The sequence below is a fragment of the Ipomoea triloba genome, chromosome 15 (genome assembly GCF_003576645.1).
Source record: "Ipomoea triloba cultivar NCNSP0323 chromosome 15, ASM357664v1".
Taxonomy (NCBI): Eukaryota; Viridiplantae; Streptophyta; class Magnoliopsida; order Solanales; family Convolvulaceae; genus Ipomoea; species Ipomoea triloba.
Genome location: NC_044930.1, coordinates 24,746,228 through 24,764,744, shown reverse-complemented (window position 1 = coordinate 24,764,744; position 18,517 = coordinate 24,746,228). Strand labels below are relative to the sequence as shown.

Sequence of the window (18,517 nt, the reverse complement as noted above, 5' to 3'; positions counted from 1 at the left end):
TGGAAATTTAATGCACTTAAACCCCAAAAGTAAATCAAAATCAAATAGAAAAATATGCACAAATGAGATTATATATATATATATATATATATATATATATATATATGCCAATGTTCCCGTGAGTCCATCATATTATATGAGTCTGTGTGGACAGATTTAGATCATTGAATACTTGAGATCAATGGTTTGGATATGGCAAACTGTGCAACTTCACAACTTTGCAACTGCGCACGACAATTGTCCAACTGTACACTTCACTTGCAAAGTTCGCGTTGCACAGTTGGTCAAATCTAAGTCATTGATCTGAATCATTTAATGGCACAAATCTGCCACACGAACTCATATAACAGATGGACTCATTTGATCACTAGTGTGTGTGTGTAAGAAGGTTCAAATGTGGATGGTGCACCCCAGGTGCAAAGGTGCGATGAGATGAAGATCATTGATCTTGCCTAAATCAACGTCCAGGATTAACAATAATTTTTTTAAAAAAAACGTGATTGCAATGTGATCATTTTCAATATGAGTCAAACTTAAAGTGCTAGGTTTTGTGCTTAAAGTGCGTCGTCTTCCTTCTTAAAGTGTATTGGTTATGTGCTTAAGGTGTGTCACTTATGCAGTTGAGAACTTAGTACGTAGGTTTTATGCTTTACGTGTGTTAGTTTTGTGCTTAAAGTGCGTTGTGTTCCTTTTTAAAGTGCATGGTTTCTATGCTTTAAGGTGCGTCGCTTATTCAGTTTGAGAACTTAAGATGCGTTTTTTGTTGAAACTTAAGGTTTGTCGTTCTAAATCTTTAGGTGCGTCTTTCTATATCTTAACGTGCATCCTTTCAACACTTAAAGATGCGCTATTTTAACATTTAAAGTGCGTAAGTTATAAACTTAAGGTGCATATGTTCTACGTTTAAGGTGCGTCATTTTTATACATAAGGTTTTGTGCTTTAGGTACGTCAGTTGAGAACTTAAGTTCAAATTCAAAATATTTGTAACTAGTGGTTTGTATTTGGGCTCAAATTTGATCAAATTTAAAGTTTTAGGCCCGAGTTTAACTCGAGATCATCTACTACCCGAAGGTGTGCACAAGATAAACCACCTTGTGACTCTAGTTGCAAAGAACCACAAGGAGGTAACACATTCTAGGTTGTCCATAGTTAACTGGCTCAAATCAAGAAGATCAATATATATGTCACTTCCATGAAAACTCAAACTTAAAACCATGTAGTTACGCGAACTATTCAACCAATATAATTGGAGTTACTCCTTAATTTTCATAAGGATCAAATTTAGTTAAATTGATTCAAATTGACTCAATTGATCTTGAGTTTGAAGTTTGAACTATATATATAGTAATATAGAGAGAGATTGAGATTTGATAACTCATAAGAAACAAATTTTAAATTTGATCTTAATTTGAATTTGAAATTGACCGAACTCAAATTAAATTTTGATCAACTATCTAGCAAATGGCTTGAATTTGTTTGCACCCCTAATTCTATGGGACAAAATTGTAACGCTTAATTTTATCTTGTCATGTTAGACAAGATAAATATTAAAATTACTCTTCGAAAAAAAAATCTAATTATTTTTATACGAGTATTTATTAAAAAAAAATAAAGATGTGGATTACTAAATCATGCACAATGTTTTATCTATTTCCATTTTTAGTAGCCTCTGCCCCACTTTAAGTTCCTTTCTTTAAATCACTATCCCCCCAAACCAAGAAAGAAGAAATCAAGAAAATGCATGAAAATGGAAATTAGGGCATCAATGAATTACATAAGCAGAGCCGCTATCATCAATTATGCTGAAAAGCCAGCAATAATGGGTGGGGCATTTCTGAAATATCTCCAACAACTACATGGGCATATTTGTCTCAATAATTTAGGCCACCTCACACCTCTTCCTTCCTCACTTTTCCTTTTCTTCTGAGAAGACAACAAGAATCCATTACACTCAGCCATGCTTGCACCCTCCAACCCCTTACAGGTATCTCAAACATTTATGTATATATATATATATGCATGTATATATGGTTGTATGTATGGATTAGTGGTTGTATATCTGTCAGTGTATATATAAATCTGGGTATATGGACTGAGTAGTGATGCTCTGTTTGGCATGTGGGGAAAGTGCAATTTTTTATTTTTATTTTTGAAAGTCAATTTAATTGAATCTTTTTTCCAACCAATTTTATTTTGACTAAAATAAGAAGAAGCTGGCAGAGCCCCCAAGTTTTTAGATTCTTTGTGCTTCTTGAGATGCCCAAACTCTGCCTAAACTGATTCTTGATCTGGTGACTGGTGCAAGAAATTCTTGTCTTTGAAAGAAGTTCATTGCATGTCAGTTCTACTTCTCTTCACCAATTTCATCTAGCTTATTGGATTATTATTAGTACTTTGTTTGTTTAATGATTTTGTGAATTTGGGGTTCTTGAATTATTGTTAATCCACTCTTGATTGTTGATTGAATGAGTTGATGATTAGCTATTTGAAGTAGTGGCTTTCTAATTTCTTTTCTTTAATGCCCTTTTGGGTCAATTGGGTGTCATTTCACTTATATGGGTTATGTTATGTAGATTTGGAAGTTTGTATTGCATTGACATTGGATTCAACAATGAATAGATGTGAAAAGTTAGAAGAATGCTGAGTTGGAAAACTGCAATTTTTTTTTTTTTTTTTGCCAGGGATAGTAGTGTTCTTCTTGTTCACCAAATTGCTTGTTTCAGGAACCAGGATGGTTACTGGATTTACGAATGTATTGGAGAGTAGAAGGGCTATATGGTTTGCTGCACTGGTTTTTGCCTCGGTTGTATTGATTCAGATTTTCGGTCATCCATATGGTTATATTTTGCCGTCTTTATTCTCTGCAACCGTGGGTGGGGAACCACCACGTGGCAGCTTCCAAATGCGAAGTTCAACTCGTAATTCCAGTGTGTCGGGGAACCTTACACATACGGAGGTTTGGAACACCACTGGCTCTAATGTGACCGATAATGTAACTAGCGTAACTGACCCCTCTCGTGGAAAGGATGGAGATGTTGAAGAGTCTTCTGAGTCGGATGATATTGACCCCGAGAATGAACTTCCATCGAAGGATTTTGATTTGAGTAACAATTCACCGGTAGTGCTTTCGGGAAGAAATGATAGCTTTGAACCAGAGACGATATCCAATACCCCGGGATCAAATATGAGGTCTGGAAATACTTCTTCTCCAGATAGAAACACGGGAAGTTATATTGATCCAGCATTGGGGAAAAACGGGACCATGGACACGAGTCCTGCTATCCCCTCTGTTTTGTCTCCGCCATTAGTTCTACCACCACCGTTGACACCCCGTTCTGATGTGCACGCAAATTCAAAAGCTCCCACAACATCTCCCGATCAAAATAAAGATTCTACACTCGAGAACAATGAAAAGCCTGGGCTGCCACAGAGTGGCACTCCTTCTCCCATTTCCAGCATTCCAGCCGAGAAGGATAGGCCTGATAGGAATGCAGATCGTGTAGTGTCAATAGCTGAAATGAATGTTTTGTTACAACAAAGTCGCACTTCATTTCGCTCAGTGGTATGAACAAAAGTGCTTTCGATTCCCATATCACCACGGGGAATGAGTTTAATTGGCCCCTCTCTAATATTTTGGTTTTTCATTTTTTTTTAATAGAAACCACGGTGGTCATCACCAACAGATGAAGACATCCTACATGCAAAAGCTCGGATTGAGGATGCACCTCTAGTAGGCGATGCTCCTGGCTTATATGCTCCTCTATATAGAAATTTATCCATGTTTAAAAGGTAAGTATATATTCATTTTCCAATTATATCCTCGCATCGTTTTTATTATTATTAGCCTCTTTGGTTATGAAGAATATATTTCACTTATAAGAAGTGGTTCAACTTCTAGATTATTCCTATAATGCACCGAACATGAGTTGATAAACTTTCTTTATAAATTGTGCCAAAACGAGCGTCTGTGATTTCTTGCTTCTCTGACAGAATATATATGTTTGATGCAGGAGCTATGAATTGATGGAGCAGACTCTCAAGGTCTACGTTTACGCTGAAGGAAAAAGACCTATATTTCACACGCCTATTCTTAAAGGAATATATGCTTCCGAGGGCTGGTTCATGAAGTTGCTGAAATCAAGCAAACAATTTGTGACGAAAAATCCAAAGAAGGCTCACTTGTTTTACTTACCTTTTAGTTCCCGAATGTTGGAGGAGACTTTATATGTTACCGATTCTCATGATCGTAAACCGCTTATCAAATGCTTGAGTGATTACCTTAACGTGCTCATTCAAAAGCACAATTTTTGGAACAGAACTATTGGAGCCGACCATTTTCTTGTTGCCTGCCATGACTGGGTATGTTTTAAACTTTACCGTGTTGACTTGCTGATCTGTGTGTTTCTTCTATGATGTTTTGCTCCTTTCGAGGCCAATGAAACATTGGAATTTGGAAGGAGCTTTTATTTATTCTCTCGTTTGAAGAAATTAAAGCTGATTGTTTATGCAAGATTTACGACATTAAAGATTCTTGGCTGGTTAGTTTTTCCTAGTTGTATATATGACAACTTTACTATTTTCAGGCCCCTTCGGAGACGAAGCGACTAATGGCGAATTGCATCAGAGCTTTGTGCAATTCGGATGTTGCGAAAGAAGGTTTCCAGTTCGGGAAAGATGCATCTCTTCCAGAAACGTTTGTGAAATCGCCAAAGAGACCCCTTAGAGAAATTGGCGGGAAACCACTTTCCGAGCGACATAACCTCGCCTTCTTCGCGGGGAACATGCACGGTTATCTCCGCCCTATACTGCTCCAGCACTGGGAGAACAAAGATCCCGACATGAAAATCTTCGGTCACATAGGCACAGCGGCCTACGTTAGCTACATGAAGAGCAGCAAGTACTGCATTTGCGCAAAGGGGTACGAAGTCAACAGCCCCCGCGTCGTGGAGGCCCTCTTCTACGAGTGTGTCCCTGTGATCATTTCAGATAACTTCGTGCCCCCGTTTTTCGAGACGCTGAACTGGGAGTCCTTCGCCGTTTTTGTCCCGGAGAAGGATATTCCAGACTTGAAGAACATCCTCAAATCTATCCCTGACAGAAGATTTCGCGAGATGCACCAAAGGGTTAAGCTCGTGCAACAGCATTTCCTATGGCATAGGAAACCCGTGAAATATGACGCCTTCCACATGATACTGCATTCGGTGTGGCACAACAGAGTTTTCGGGATAAGAACCAGATGATAAATGACATATATATACATGTGTTGTATATCCTGTGCATAAGAATTGTCTGTAGAGGAGCTATACTGGCAGGATTTTCAAATTTTCCTGGAAAAGAATGTTGTAGATTACCTTTTAGAGAGCATCTGATTTGTTTTATGTACAAAGATAATGTGGTGTATAGTTGTTTTTTTGGTGATTCATTGTTTTGGTTACCACATCTTCATTGTTTGAGTAAGGCCTCTACGCCCAAAATGTTGAAATGTGATCTTAGCTTTTTGTTTGGTTTCCAATCTTTCTACTTTGTCTTTTATCAAATTTGGTCTCTAAGCCTAACTCTTACTAGTTACTAAGTAGATCATCATTTTAATGATCTAAACATAACCGGTAAATTTCATGTGTTTTGTAAAGTTGTACTTTATACTTTATAAATTGTACTCTTTCGTTCTGTATCTTTAATAAAAGTACAAGATGTAATTTTACAAAACATCTGATATCATAAATGTCGTGTGTTTTGTAAAGTTGTACTTTATACTTTATAAGTTGTACTCTTTCTTTTTGTATCTTTAATAAAAGTACAAGATGTAATTTTACAAAACATGTGACATTGTAAGCATTTAACACCTAACATATCATTAAGTGTTATATAAATAATTTGTATAGAATAAAAACGTAACCGTAGATGATAACTTTTATTAGATTTGGTCTCTAAACCTAACTCATACTATGCAGAGCAGATCATAGTTTTGATGATCTAAGCATAACCGTTTGATATCGTAAATGTCGTGTATTCTGTAAAGTTGTACTTTATGCTTTACAAGTTGTACTTTTTCTGTATGTATTTTTAATAAAGTATGAGATGTAATTTTGCAACGTGACATTGTAAGCATGTACCACTTAATATGTCATAGAAAAAGTAGAACTATCTGAATTGAGTATGGTGTTCCTTATACCTGAAAAAAGTAATAATTAAGGATTTTCAGTGACAAAATATGATGGTAAAAGAGAAAGGGGGAAAGAAGACAAAGAAAAAAGGTTTTGTGGTGTTTATGCAAATAACGAAATCCTCTAACCACCGACTAACGACTTTACACACACATTTTCTTGAATTTCTTATCCCATGTCCCAAGACCAAAACAAATAAACTAATAAAGACACTTTTCCCAATGAATCTGGAAGCTTAACGTTTCTAATCCATGATTTAATCAGTCATTTTTTTTTTGTTTTAACGTTAAAACCCAGTTTTAGATCTTCCCAATTCCATGCACAGAAATTCATTTGTCAGCTGTTCATCATGCCAAGATTAAAGAATTCCCATCAAGATTCCATTTTTTCTGTTTCTTGGTAAGTGATCATGATTACCCAGTTTTTTTCTTTTCTTTTTTTTAGCAGAAATTGTGCTGTTTGATCACATTTATCTCTGTTCATGAACGTACAGATGGAGATGGATGCTAACTGAGAAAATATTTTCTGTTGATCAATGTGGTTCAGTGGTGTAACCATTAGATAAGTCATCTGTGCAATATGGATCAAAGATCTCGATTTATATGCCTAAATCAAACAGATTCCAGGAAATTGCTGTTCTTACTAGGGATAGCATTTGGTTTGGTTATGGTTTTGCAGTTTTTTGAACTCCCATATGATACTATGTTGTCTTCATTGCTGTCTGTTGGGAAAGTATCATTTTCTGGGAAAAGTGTCTCTTCTGAAAGCAGTGATGAAAAAAGAGACATTTCATCATCTGCTTATAGCCTTCATAAAAATGATTCTTTTTCCCTTCCTGATCAAAATGTGAGTTCAAGTTCCATTTCAATGGCCTTAACACCTTCTTATACTGTACCCTCCTCTCCCAGAAGCTTCAATTTGAACTCAATTCCCCCCACAGCTTCAATGGGTGCATATATTGTTAAGCAGAGATTGCCTCAAAGTAATGTCAGTGCATATAATCAGCCTGGCAATTCATCGGTAAAGGGAAACCTCGAAACGCCAGTGTATTCGATATCTGAGATGAACAAGTTGTTGCAGCAAAGATACACTTTTCCTCAGTCATCAGTATGTGAATTCCCCATAAATCTGTTTGTAACCGAGTATAGAGTTCAGATAAGAATATCCCTTAAGGCCTTAACTAATCTGCATTTCCTTTCTGTTAATTGCAGATATCGAGATGGCACTCGAACATTGATGATGAACTGCTTCAAGCAAAGGCAGAGATTATGAATGCTCCTGTTCGTCCCGATGGAGATCTCTATGGACCTTTATACCACAACGTCTCGATGTTCAAAAGGCACTGCTCATAACATCCATCTGGTCATTCTTCTCTTCGATTTATCTGTTATAAGTATCCGATGGCATACTAATTCTATACCAAATTAGCATACTTGCCTTGATGCTTTCATTTCTTAATTCTGTCTTTTAGTCCTTAAATTCATTAGTTTTCTTGTTCTGTAAAGCGATTCGTTAGGCTTAATAGAGGCATAGGACATAAGAGATGAAGAAATCATGTCTAATTCTGAAATGAATTTTTAACATTGATAAGATATGTTTGCTTCTTGTTGTGTTTCTAAATGAACACAATTTTGTAGGAGCTATGAGCTTATGGAGCAAAAGCTTAAAGTGTATATCTACATGGATGGGCAAGAGCCAATCTTCCATTCTTCGATACTTGAGGGAATATATGCTTCAGAGGGATGGTTCTTGAGACTATTAGAAGCCAACAGGCATTTTGTCACAGAAGTTGCAAGTGAAGCACACTTGTTTTTCTTGCCTTTCAGTTCAAGGTTGCTCGAGTTGACACTTTATGTGCCACATTCTCATAGTCGCCAAAACCTTATAGATTACATGAAGAACTACGTGGACTTGCTTATTGGGAAGTACCCTTTCTGGAACAGGACTAATGGAGAAGATCATTTTCTCGCTGCTTGCCATGATTGGGTGTGTTAGTACGTACAATATTATTTTTTTTTGAATACTACTGACTCTGTTACAATGCAGTATCTGTTCATAACTACTTTATTGCATAAAATTCATGTTTTTGATGCCATTAAGAATTATGTTTTCGTTTCATGGCTCCGATGAAACATTATTACTTTTACAGGCCCCGGCTGAAACGAGAGGCAAAATGCTGAATTGCATAAGGGGCCTCTGCAATGCTGATATAAGAACTGGATTTTTTATAGGAAAGGATGTGTCGTTGCCAACGACCTATGTTCGTTCATCGAGGAATCCTCGCAATGATATTGGTGGCGAGCCTTCTTCCAGGAGGCCTATCCTGGCCTTCTTTGCTGGTTACATGCACGGGAGAGTGCGCCCGTTGCTAGTCAAGTACTGGGGGAAAGATCCCGACATGAAAATAGTTGATCGGTTGCCTCGTGTCAAAGGTAATAAGAATTATGTAGATCTTATGAAGAGCAGCAAGTATTGTATATGTGCAAGGGGTTTTGCAGTCCACAGCCCTCGAGTTGTGGAGTCCATTTTCTATGAATGTGTTCCGGTTATAGTTTCTGACAACTATGTGCCTCCGTTTCTCGAGGTTCTGAACTGGGAATCGTTCTCTGTTTTCATCTTGGAGAAGGACGTTCCGAATATGAAGAGCATTCTCCTCTCGATCCCCGAGGAAAAGTATCTCGAGATGAAAAGAGCAGTCAAGGAGGTGCAGAAACACTTCCTTTGGCATGATGAGCCCGCAAAATATGATCTCTTCCATATGATTCTTCACTCGGTTTGGTACAACAGAGTTTTTCGTACGAGATCCTCCTGAAATATTAGGATTATAGAAGATTTATAGATTAAGACACATATAGGGAACATAAAAGAAAATTGGCAAATCTGATTCTTCATACTATTAGAAGGCTATTGAGTTCATACTTGTTTGCTTTGCATTTGTTGCATTAGAGGGTAGACGAGGGCTAGCATGATCGAGAAGAGCCTGTCAACGTAGCCATAGACGACTGCCTAACAAACCTATTACCGGGTTTTGATAGCTAGAACGATTGCTGTAATGCTGACAACCGTTAGGAGGGCGTTAGGCAAGTCATCCTTGGCTACAAAACGAGGCGTTTCTCTTCATGAGAGGCCTCTCTACCGCTATAGCCATTCATCGTTTTTCCAATACCATGTAGATTGTTTGTTGTTGTTTTAGTGGAGAGAAGAGGACTGGCATGATTGAGAAGAGCCTATCGGGTAGCCAAGGACAACTGCCTAGCAAACCAAACACGCGTTTTGGAAGAGCGCTAGGCAAGTCATCCTTGGCTACTAAACGAGGCGTTTCTCTTCATGCAAGGCCACTACTCTTTCTTCTTGTTATCCCTTCACCATTTTGTGTTCTGATGGAAAATTGTTGCAGAGAACTGTATTTATAGTGATCTGAAAACTGACACTTCAGCCAAGTTGACTACTTTTCTGCTCTTATCATCTCTGCACATGCTGTAATTCCATATGAATGAATATATGCCTTCAAGTTGAGCTCTGCAATGGCCATATCGAGCGCGTGCTCACGAATAACAATTGACATTTTTGCGTTGAAATCTGTTAAGAGTTCCATATTGCAAATATAATAGAGAACATATGAGTTTATAAGGTTATAGATTATACTAGCTAATTGATTTGACTCATGTGCATTATAACCCAGTTGAGTGACCTAGACCTGAAGCAGATAGCTTATACACACATTTGAATCTCAAAAATGGCACAAACAATGGAAGGTTGTATATAATATCATGAGTTCTAGCTCACTAGGCTTGTTGAATCTTTGAAAGTTCATCAGATTTGTGAAGGATGTTCACTGTAATTGCTATGGATTTTCATCATGCTCATTGTTTTTTTTAAGTAATTATTTGTTTGATGTTTTTCACAACCTTTGTGAATAATGTTTATTGGTAGTCATATTACTGTGTGAGATGAGGTTCATATTATCTTCACTTTGGTTCCCCACAAAATGCTTCTTTGCATTCTTCAATAAGCATTTATGAATTATGAGTTGACATTCCCCATTCCTTCAACTATGGATAAGGGATATATTCCTGCTTGGACATATATTGCAGGACCAAGAATAATTTACACACAAGGCAACTTTGGCTTTGCGTCAAAACTTGGGGTCAGATTTAGGACAACCCTAACCAAGTTGATCAGATGGTTGAATTGGTAAGTATAAGGTTACAAGTTCGACTCCCAATATGTACAACTTATTGATCATCTTGAGTTCTTGATTTGAGCAGGTCAACTATGGATAACCTAGGCTGATTTACCTTTTTATGGTCGTTTAACAGTTAGGGTCACGAGGTAGGGTTTATTCCGTGCATACCCTCGGATAGTGATTGCGAGTTTTTCTCGTCACCTAAAAAAATTCAAGCTCGGATTTAAGCGAAACTTATCATAGATATAGATATCAAATATATGAAGACTCTAACTAATGTTTAAAAAACAAAAAAAATAAAAAATAAAAAATCAAGATTTTATGTCAAATGAGATTTATGCTGACCCTAGTCAAATTGAATCCTTGCAAAATATAAATTATTGACAAATTAAGAAGATATATTTGGAAATTGGGTATAAATTCCAAGGTATGAAGAAATCATGATCATGACATCAGGTAAATTATATTATTGATCACTGAGAAATGTTCATTTTAGTATGCTCAATTTTAAGTAATATACTAAAAATAAAAATTCAAAAACTGAACTTGTAGTATATTAAAAATAAACCTTCAATATACTAAAAATGAATATGTATATCACCAGTTTATCTTAAAATATGGACCATGATTCATGGTTTAATGTTTGATTACATAGTCTAGCTATTTAGGTATGAAAAGAGCTATAAGCATGAAGAGTGGGCTTCATGAAGAGAAGAGTCTGCTTACTAGCCTAAAATGACTTTACCTAAATAGAGTAAATTCTACCAAAAGTTTAAACTACACAAGTATTTTAGAGTTTGTTTTCATGTAGTGTAATTTGAAGTTTTATTTCCAAATATGCATGGCTACTTCTAAATTTTATTTCACAAAAATGGGATAATGATGATTAAAGTGTAAAATTGGTGGAGCTCATATTGCGAAATAATTTAACACAATATTAAATTTTTGCTAGCTAAACAAGATATTACAAATTAAAAGTGTAGGTCAAGAAATAGTCTATCTCTCTACTCTTCAATACAATATTACATTGATACACATAACTTATATATATATATATATATATATATATATATATATAAAGATTGACTCTATCAAAGACTGACATTATCTGACTCTTCTAAATCTGACACCTCCGACGTTAGTGACCAAGAGCTCCGGCAAGCCATTTTGAGGAACTTCAAGGACCGTAGTGCCCCAATCCCTTGTTTGGTCAAGATTTGCAAGAAAATCGTGCACCTATTCCTTTCCTTTGGGACGTGTGTGAAGATTACCTCTTTAAAGGCTACTTACAATTCAAGTCATTGCAATCGTAACTTTCGTTCATGACCTAACCACCGCTTCGAAATCCAATTCAATAACCAATCTCCGGAACCCTTTTCTTTGCCAAGCCGTAGACCCTCCTTTAGGCCTCACAACTCAGCAAAAAAGCTATCAACCATACACATAACTTATATAGTCTAACTACAATGAATAAATATGCCGATGAATTAATTGGCCAATCAACTTGTTGGTTAATACATATTCTTAGTTTTTTCGATGTAATAACAACCCATACCAAGAATTGGATTACTTGAATAAGACTTTGTAGGTGAACATTCCAACCTATTTAAAAAAAATATAAATTTATACTATTTTTAATTACGAGATTATATTCTTATTTGTTAAACGTTTTTTTTTTTAATGAAAAAAATTTACAACTATCACCTAAGAGAACGTTCTGGCCGAATTCTGCCTTATAACTTTAGTCGACAAATGATTACAAGAGAATAAATCAGTATAAGTTGTTTGTTATTGACCGTTTAAACTAAGAAAGACAAAAAAATTTGTTAAATACTCAAATTCATAATAAATTTTGAAGAGGGGACAAAACAAAGCAAAAGATGGGCCTTATAATATAGTTGGCAATTTTTAACTCCTGTCTTTATTCCTTCACATGCCCAAAAGCCGAAAGAGTGGCTGATGAATCATGGCATCAAATGCAACAGTAAATGCAAGATCTACACACCCATCCAAACCAGTTAAAAAACCTGAATTTCACCAAACTTCTACCCACCTTCTAGATTTTGGCTAAATATAATATTTCCGCAATCTTTTTTTAGCAATTCAACTTATACAGTCTGGGAAAGATAACAGATAGTGATGCTCTTCTGCATCTTGATAACAGTAACATAAGAGATTGATCTGATCAGCTCAGCTCAAGCAGCTTCTTGGTATGGCCACAAACACCAAATCCAGTGTTGTGAGGGTCAAACCCAGTGGCGGCGATGGGTCAATATCGTCATCTTCGAAGCCCAGGTTTGATTCTTCCTCATCTGTGACCAAGAAGAGAACTGTGGAGATATCCTCTCATAAGCAATCTGCTGATGCCAAGGGCAAAACTATCTCCAAAACTGAGGTACCCTTTTGCTTAGATTGTAGCCAAGATTGATTCTTTTTCCTTCTTTAGGTCTGGGTTTCTTCGTACTTTGATTGGGCATTTATTGAATTACTCGTTTTGGAAATTTTATAGTTTTTAATTTGGATCGTTTCGTCAGATTTTGGATAAATCATCAGTGAATTGGTGTTGGGATGAAAATTTTGTAGTTTATTTAATTGACAATTTCATCTGGTGATTTGGGTTTTGGATTCTGGATTTTGGATAGCATCTTTTTAATCATCAATGAATTGGATGTTAGACTGTTAGAGAAATCCTTAAACCTGTTGTGGAGTACAGGAAATCTGTCCGTTTTAGGTTATTGTTTCTGGGATTTGATGGTTTTAAAGTTATTTGCTTTGCTCTTATGATTTTGATGTGATTGTTTTCTCTGATTGGTGTTTTTCAAGTAAAGGTAAATGCAAAAGCAACCTCAAGTTCGACCAAGACTGTTAAGAAAACTGTTACTAGAACTCGGGAGAAGAAAGTTTATTCCTTGCCAGGCCAGAAGTTTGATGTTCCTGAAGAGGTTCTCTACCTTTTAAGCTTCCTTTTAACTTTTTTCAATCCTTCAAAGTTGAAATATGCATCGGCTTGACATTACTTCCTAACGTGTTGGTTTCTCATTTTGAACAGCGAGAACCGTTGAGATTATTCTATGAGTCGCTATCAAAACAGATTCCTTCAAGTGAAATGGCAGAGTTTTGGTCAGTTACTATTTCTTTCTGACTTCTTACTTGCAAAATATATCTTGTAGTTAACTAGTTATCTATTTATAGTCTGGTTTTAGTGATTTGAGGGAGAAGTTTAAAACATATCTCTAAAGTTTAGAAAGTTTCAACGGTTACAGGACATGAATTACTTAGCCGTAATACTAATACTTTTTGAAACAACATTATGTACAAATGTAAGCTTCACCATGTAACGAGCTTATGTAGGAGGCTGCTCAGACAAAGAAAGACGATGAAGATGTATTTCTGAGAATATGCACATGTTTAAATAATGGCTGGCTAAGTGACCACAGAATGTGTAGATGTGCATTCATAAGTTAATTCTTACATTGGTTTATTCGCAAAGCAGCATATACTTTTTGTTTTGTTTTGTTTGTTTGTTTGTTTGTTTGTTTTTGTTTTTGTTTTTAGTTTTTTGTTTTTGTTTTTGTTTGTTCTCACTTCCTCACTGTACTTTTTGTACCTGAAGAAGAAGTGGGTCTGTGGAATTCACTATTTCGGAGGTTGAAAATCGACATTTCTTTACGCTTATGCTTATTCTGGCTGTTGTTACCAGATACCGTGATCCTAGTACTGCATAACCTTAATCTTTATTCTGCGCCTCTCCATCTCTAATCAGTATTTAATATTACTTTTTTTAGTGTTTATTTTCTTGAATTGAATTTTTAGTTATATTGACACCCTGCTTGCAGAGGAGCACTTCAACCTTAGAATGCAAGCAAGTCTAGAAATAATTATTTGCATGAACTTCAGAATGGGTTTTTCAAATTAAATTTCAAGCCCAGTGAAGAACTGGAAAATCCATATTACCGTAGTTTTTTTAATGCCCGAGTTTAGAAATTTTTTGCTTTTGGGAGTACTGCATTGTGCATCAGACACTCTATCGTAGTTGTCTCTTTCCTTTTAGATGTTTGGTGGTCCATCCAACTCTTGGAAAATTTATTCTGCCCTGTTACAGTAATAAGATTACAAGTGCTTGTTAGGATTTCAGTACCCGACTTTTTGGTTCTTAAATAGAAAGATGAGATGAAATTAACCCCACTGTAAAATCTTGAGAATATTGTTTGCATAACCTGCTGAATCTTTGTAGTTGTTCCTTATCTTCCCAAAGTTGCCAACATTTTTCGACAATTGAAACGGAGTAACAGACATTTTAATTGTACTTTAGGTAGATGTCTAAAGATCATCTACCCTGCTGACCTGCTTGTGAGCTGGAAATTGGCAGTCAAAGAATAAACTCGTTATTCCATATTTTGTTTTACCTTTGAATTAATTCCCAAATGAGAAAACCATTCTGGTTGGAATTGATACATACAAGACAACTGCTTTCTAAAGATTTCTAGCTAAAATCTTGTTATTCCAATCCCCCCCTTCTAACCCTATTGTTTGTTGAACGTGATGTTTTGGGGAGATTCTTATTTCATTGCTCGACCAATTGAGTAATATTTCAGTAGTGCTTCTGTTCATAATTTTCTTGATTTCAAAGATTCAATGTTAAAATAATTAAGTGCACATTCGAGGTGCTATTTCTCCACTTTCAGATGCTGTGCAATATTAACCTTGTCTCATGTATACCCTTCCATCTTTTCTCGTTGCCTATTAATCCTCTTCCTTACTCGGCCAAATTAATGACTAGTGCTCGACTTGCAGGTTGATGGAACATGGCCTGTTGTCACCCGATAGAGCAAAGAAGGCGTTTGAGAAAAAACAGAGGAAGCAAAAGCAACTTAGGACGGGAACTCCAATAAAGTCTCCAACACGGCCAGTATCGATTGGGAGTTCAAAACAACCACAACCGGTTTCCAAAAACGGTGAAATAAAAGCAAAGAAACGTTTAAACAAAGATAGTGATGATGATGATGATTTTATTTTGAGTCCAAAGCGGAGAAAAGGGTAAGAAGAAATGCCCCCCTAAAACTGTAGTTCTAAAGAAATTGTACCCCATAGATCTCCTTGAGTTTAGTCGCGATGTACCATTGAGCAATAGATTCTGAAGTGTTGTTGTGCATCTATATTTCATTACTGAACTACATTGTGTAATGTAACTTAGCATAAAAGGAAATTTCTTTTTCTTTAAAGGATATAGACAACTTTTAAATGATGATTATCTTTTGTTTTGTTTTATTTTCACTTTGAGTGTGTTTATTCACTTTTACAAGAAAATAAAGAGATACTGAATTGTTGTTTTGATTTCCTGTACTTTTTTTACCCACACTCTTGCTGCTATAGCAGTTGGGCTGTGAACATATGCAGAGTTTGCTAATGATACTTGCTGTTATAGTGGTTTGATATGTGAACATATGCAGGGTTTGCTAAAGATACTGATACGATTCCACATCGACTCCGCAAAAAATTGTGGACATAGACTGCAAAAAAAAGTTTGTGGAATGGTATTTAACCTTGAGGCATTTTCCTACTTATTGAACTACCCTTTTGGATGAACTCTTTTCTTGGGCTCGACTACCTAGCTCCGCAAAAGATTGTGGAATGGCACTGGTACCTACGTTTGATGAGTTTGCTAAAGATATTGATACAATTTCATATTGACTCCGCAAAACATTGTGGAATGGTACTTAAACTTGAGGCATTCTCTTACTTATTGAACTAGTCTTTTGGGATGGACTGTCCTCGGGCTTGATTACCGGGCACCACAAAAGATTGTGGAGTGGTACTGGTACCTACATTTGATGAGTTTGCTAGTGATATTGATTCGATTTCACATAGACTCCGCAAAAAATTGTGGAATGGTACTTAAACCCGAGGCATTCTCTTACTTATTGAACTAGTCTTTTGGGATGGGCTCTGTCCTTGGGCTTGATTACCGAGCTCTGCAAAAGATTGTGGAGTGGTACTGGTATCTACACTCGATGGGTTTTGTCACCTATCGGCCTAGTTTTTTGGGGATGAACTCTTCCCTTGGGGTTGAGTGCCTATCATTTCTCATTCTGGTTCCCTGTTATTAACAGGCAACTAACTATAACATGATTTGATTAGCAGGAATATTTCTTGAATGGCAAAATCCTACTTGACTACTTGTATGCATATCTGACACTTCCTTCACAGGGATTCTTTCTCTTCCTTAAAAGCTCATGTCTTGGGAGTTGCGATAGTTACTACTGGATCAGAAGGCTGTAAACTGTCCCCATCAAAGATAGTGTTATGGGAGGGGAAAATAAATATCGTATTCTCAGTGGTTCTCTGGCAGATCTTAGATGAATATTGATGAATGATGTTGCAGATTATTAACATTTAGTTAGCTGTAACATCCTTGGACAAGTATGAATCATGTGAATGGAACAGTTGCAATAAAAATCCATCTGGAGACTGATATCATAAGAGATGTCAGGATGACAGGTACCCATCCCCCCACCCCTATGCACACACGCATGGAAGGTAAAGTATCGATGGCTTATTATGATTTATGGTTCATGCATTTGGAGTAAATACTGACGGGTAGCATGTGATGCCCATGAGCCTATGGAGTCGAGTAAGGTAAGCAGTGAAGTGTGAGTGTTGTGGTTTGCGGGATTGGTTTTGACGGTTTTGGTTAACAGGGGTGTGGTGCCTGTGCAGAGTGAATGAGTTTCGTCAGCGCATTTATTCAGGCGAGGAAAAGAGCAGATCACAGACACCGAGAGGCGAGAGGTAAGAGCATTTATTGTTAATGGGACCCGGTGGGGGGCGGGCGCTTTGATTTGATCAACTGACCGAGATAAACCCCCTGTGGATCATAATCATCACTTGCCATTCACAAAAAATTTCGAATTTTTTTTATCTGTTATGAATTCTTGATTGTACATGGGGAAAATTTTATCTGTTATGAATTCTTGATTGTAGATGGGGAAAATTTATTTATATTACAGCTGTTTTAGCAGAGGAGAAGCTAAGGTTGTCCCTTGAACCATATGATGATGAGTTGATGTTATCCTATCCCAAAGAATTTATTATTGCTGCAGAAGAAGTTATTATGAGTGATTGACTTTTGGTTAGTGTTAAGGCATTTACCGTACTATCATTTTCTGGTAAACAATGAATGTATTATTTGTGTTTCTGACATGAAAAAAGTTTTCAATTTCAAGGGGACCCCTTCACTCTTCTTCCATTCTACTGTTATAGTTGTGGCTGGCACACAGTTTCAATGGCCTTCAAAACATTCTATTTCATGTAATCATGTCTACAGATTAATTCTTTCATGTGTGTATATATGGGGAAAATCATTATAGTTGTTTCTGTGAAAAATGAGAATAAATTTCATACCGATATCTAAAAAAAGGAACAGATGGCGGTTAAAAACAAAGGGTGGTGGCATTTTTACGGTATAAACAAATGCGTATTTATTCCAAAACAATGCATATTTAGATTCCTGTGTGTTCGGATGGTGTGTATTTAGTCTAAAACAATAGACTAATGGGATTTATTCCTATTTTTCACATCACACCCTATTTTTTGTTCCCAAAATGTTGAATCCCCAATTTCAAGAACCCTGAGCCCTGATGTAGTAAATACGGGGCTGATTGCGAATACATATAAGGTGTTAGATTAGACCGGGCTTTGGTTCTTGTGTGATCTACTTGTTGGTTTAAGATTTAGAGCTTGGGGCACGTAACAGTGGGTCAGAGGTTTCCGAGTTTTGCCCTAACTTCTAGATGTAGCCAAAAGTCTCTCTCTCCAAAATAAATGCGGTATTTATAGGGCAGAGGAAGGGATAGGTTTCGACCTTGCGGCATGCACGGGCCCAAGGGGGTTTCACCACGTGCCCTGATGTTCCTGAGGATGTAGCACGCCCTCGCAAAACTAGGTCGGTCCCGACCTAATTAGGTCAGGGCGCGACGACTAGTCGACTACTAGAGTTCTTACACATACTGTCCTTCGGCGGTGCTCGGTAGGATAAACGGTCGGTAGTCCCCTCGTGGGGTTGGTAAAGATTGGTCCGGGCTCTTGTCCCGCACCCAACCACCACCCACGCACGGGTAATAATCCCTATCAAACCCCCCACTCCCGGGCCCGACAGAGCATGGATGT

General features: G+C 36.9%; 4 protein-coding genes and 1 long non-coding RNA gene across 7 annotated transcripts; all 5 read left to right on the top strand.

The window, feature by feature from the left end:
- The first annotated feature begins 1,819 nt into the window (after positions 1-1,819).
- Positions 1,820-5,513, top strand: LOC116006677 (probable glycosyltransferase At5g03795). Of its 3 annotated transcripts, none has more exons than XM_031247145.1 (5): positions 1,820-1,985; positions 2,725-3,563; positions 3,660-3,790; positions 4,012-4,360; positions 4,585-5,513. In XM_031247145.1, the coding sequence occupies exons 2-5, from the start codon at positions 2,733-2,735 to the stop codon at positions 5,239-5,241; spliced, it is 1,968 nt and encodes a 655-aa protein (XP_031103005.1). In that variant the 5' UTR covers positions 1,820-1,985; positions 2,725-2,732; the 3' UTR covers positions 5,242-5,513. The 3 variants fall into 3 exon arrangements, with proteins under 3 accessions (XP_031103005.1, XP_031103004.1, XP_031103006.1); XM_031247144.1 differs by having other exon boundaries at positions 2,683-3,563; XM_031247146.1 differs by lacking the exon at positions 1,820-1,985 and adding an exon at positions 2,145-2,338.
- Positions 5,514-6,480: 967 nt separating this feature from the next.
- On the top strand, positions 6,481-9,605 carry LOC116007401 (probable glycosyltransferase At5g03795). The gene is made up of 5 exons (XM_031248060.1): positions 6,481-6,564; positions 6,659-7,272; positions 7,377-7,527; positions 7,803-8,151; positions 8,315-9,605. The coding sequence occupies exons 4-5, from the start codon at positions 7,816-7,818 to the stop codon at positions 8,975-8,977; spliced, it is 999 nt and encodes a 332-aa protein (XP_031103920.1). The 5' UTR covers positions 6,481-6,564; positions 6,659-7,272; positions 7,377-7,527; positions 7,803-7,815; the 3' UTR covers positions 8,978-9,605.
- On the top strand, positions 6,745-7,517 carry LOC116005925. The gene is made up of 2 exons (XM_031246157.1): positions 6,745-7,272; positions 7,377-7,517. The coding sequence occupies exons 1-2, from the start codon at positions 6,745-6,747 to the stop codon at positions 7,515-7,517; spliced, it is 669 nt and encodes a 222-aa protein (XP_031102017.1).
- Positions 9,606-12,347: 2,742 nt separating the features above from the next.
- On the top strand, positions 12,348-15,625 carry LOC116005509. Its single transcript, XM_031245716.1, has 4 exons — positions 12,348-12,746; positions 13,180-13,293; positions 13,401-13,471; positions 15,146-15,625. The coding sequence occupies exons 1-4, from the start codon at positions 12,564-12,566 to the stop codon at positions 15,390-15,392; spliced, it is 615 nt and encodes a 204-aa protein (XP_031101576.1). The 5' UTR covers positions 12,348-12,563; the 3' UTR covers positions 15,393-15,625.
- Positions 15,626-16,562: 937 nt separating this feature from the next.
- LOC116007658 lies at positions 16,563-17,585 on the top strand. The gene is made up of 3 exons (XR_004095309.1): positions 16,563-16,987; positions 17,069-17,140; positions 17,333-17,585. It is a non-coding gene; the product is annotated as an uncharacterized LOC116007658 (long non-coding RNA).
- Positions 17,586-18,517: the final 932 nt, after the last annotated feature.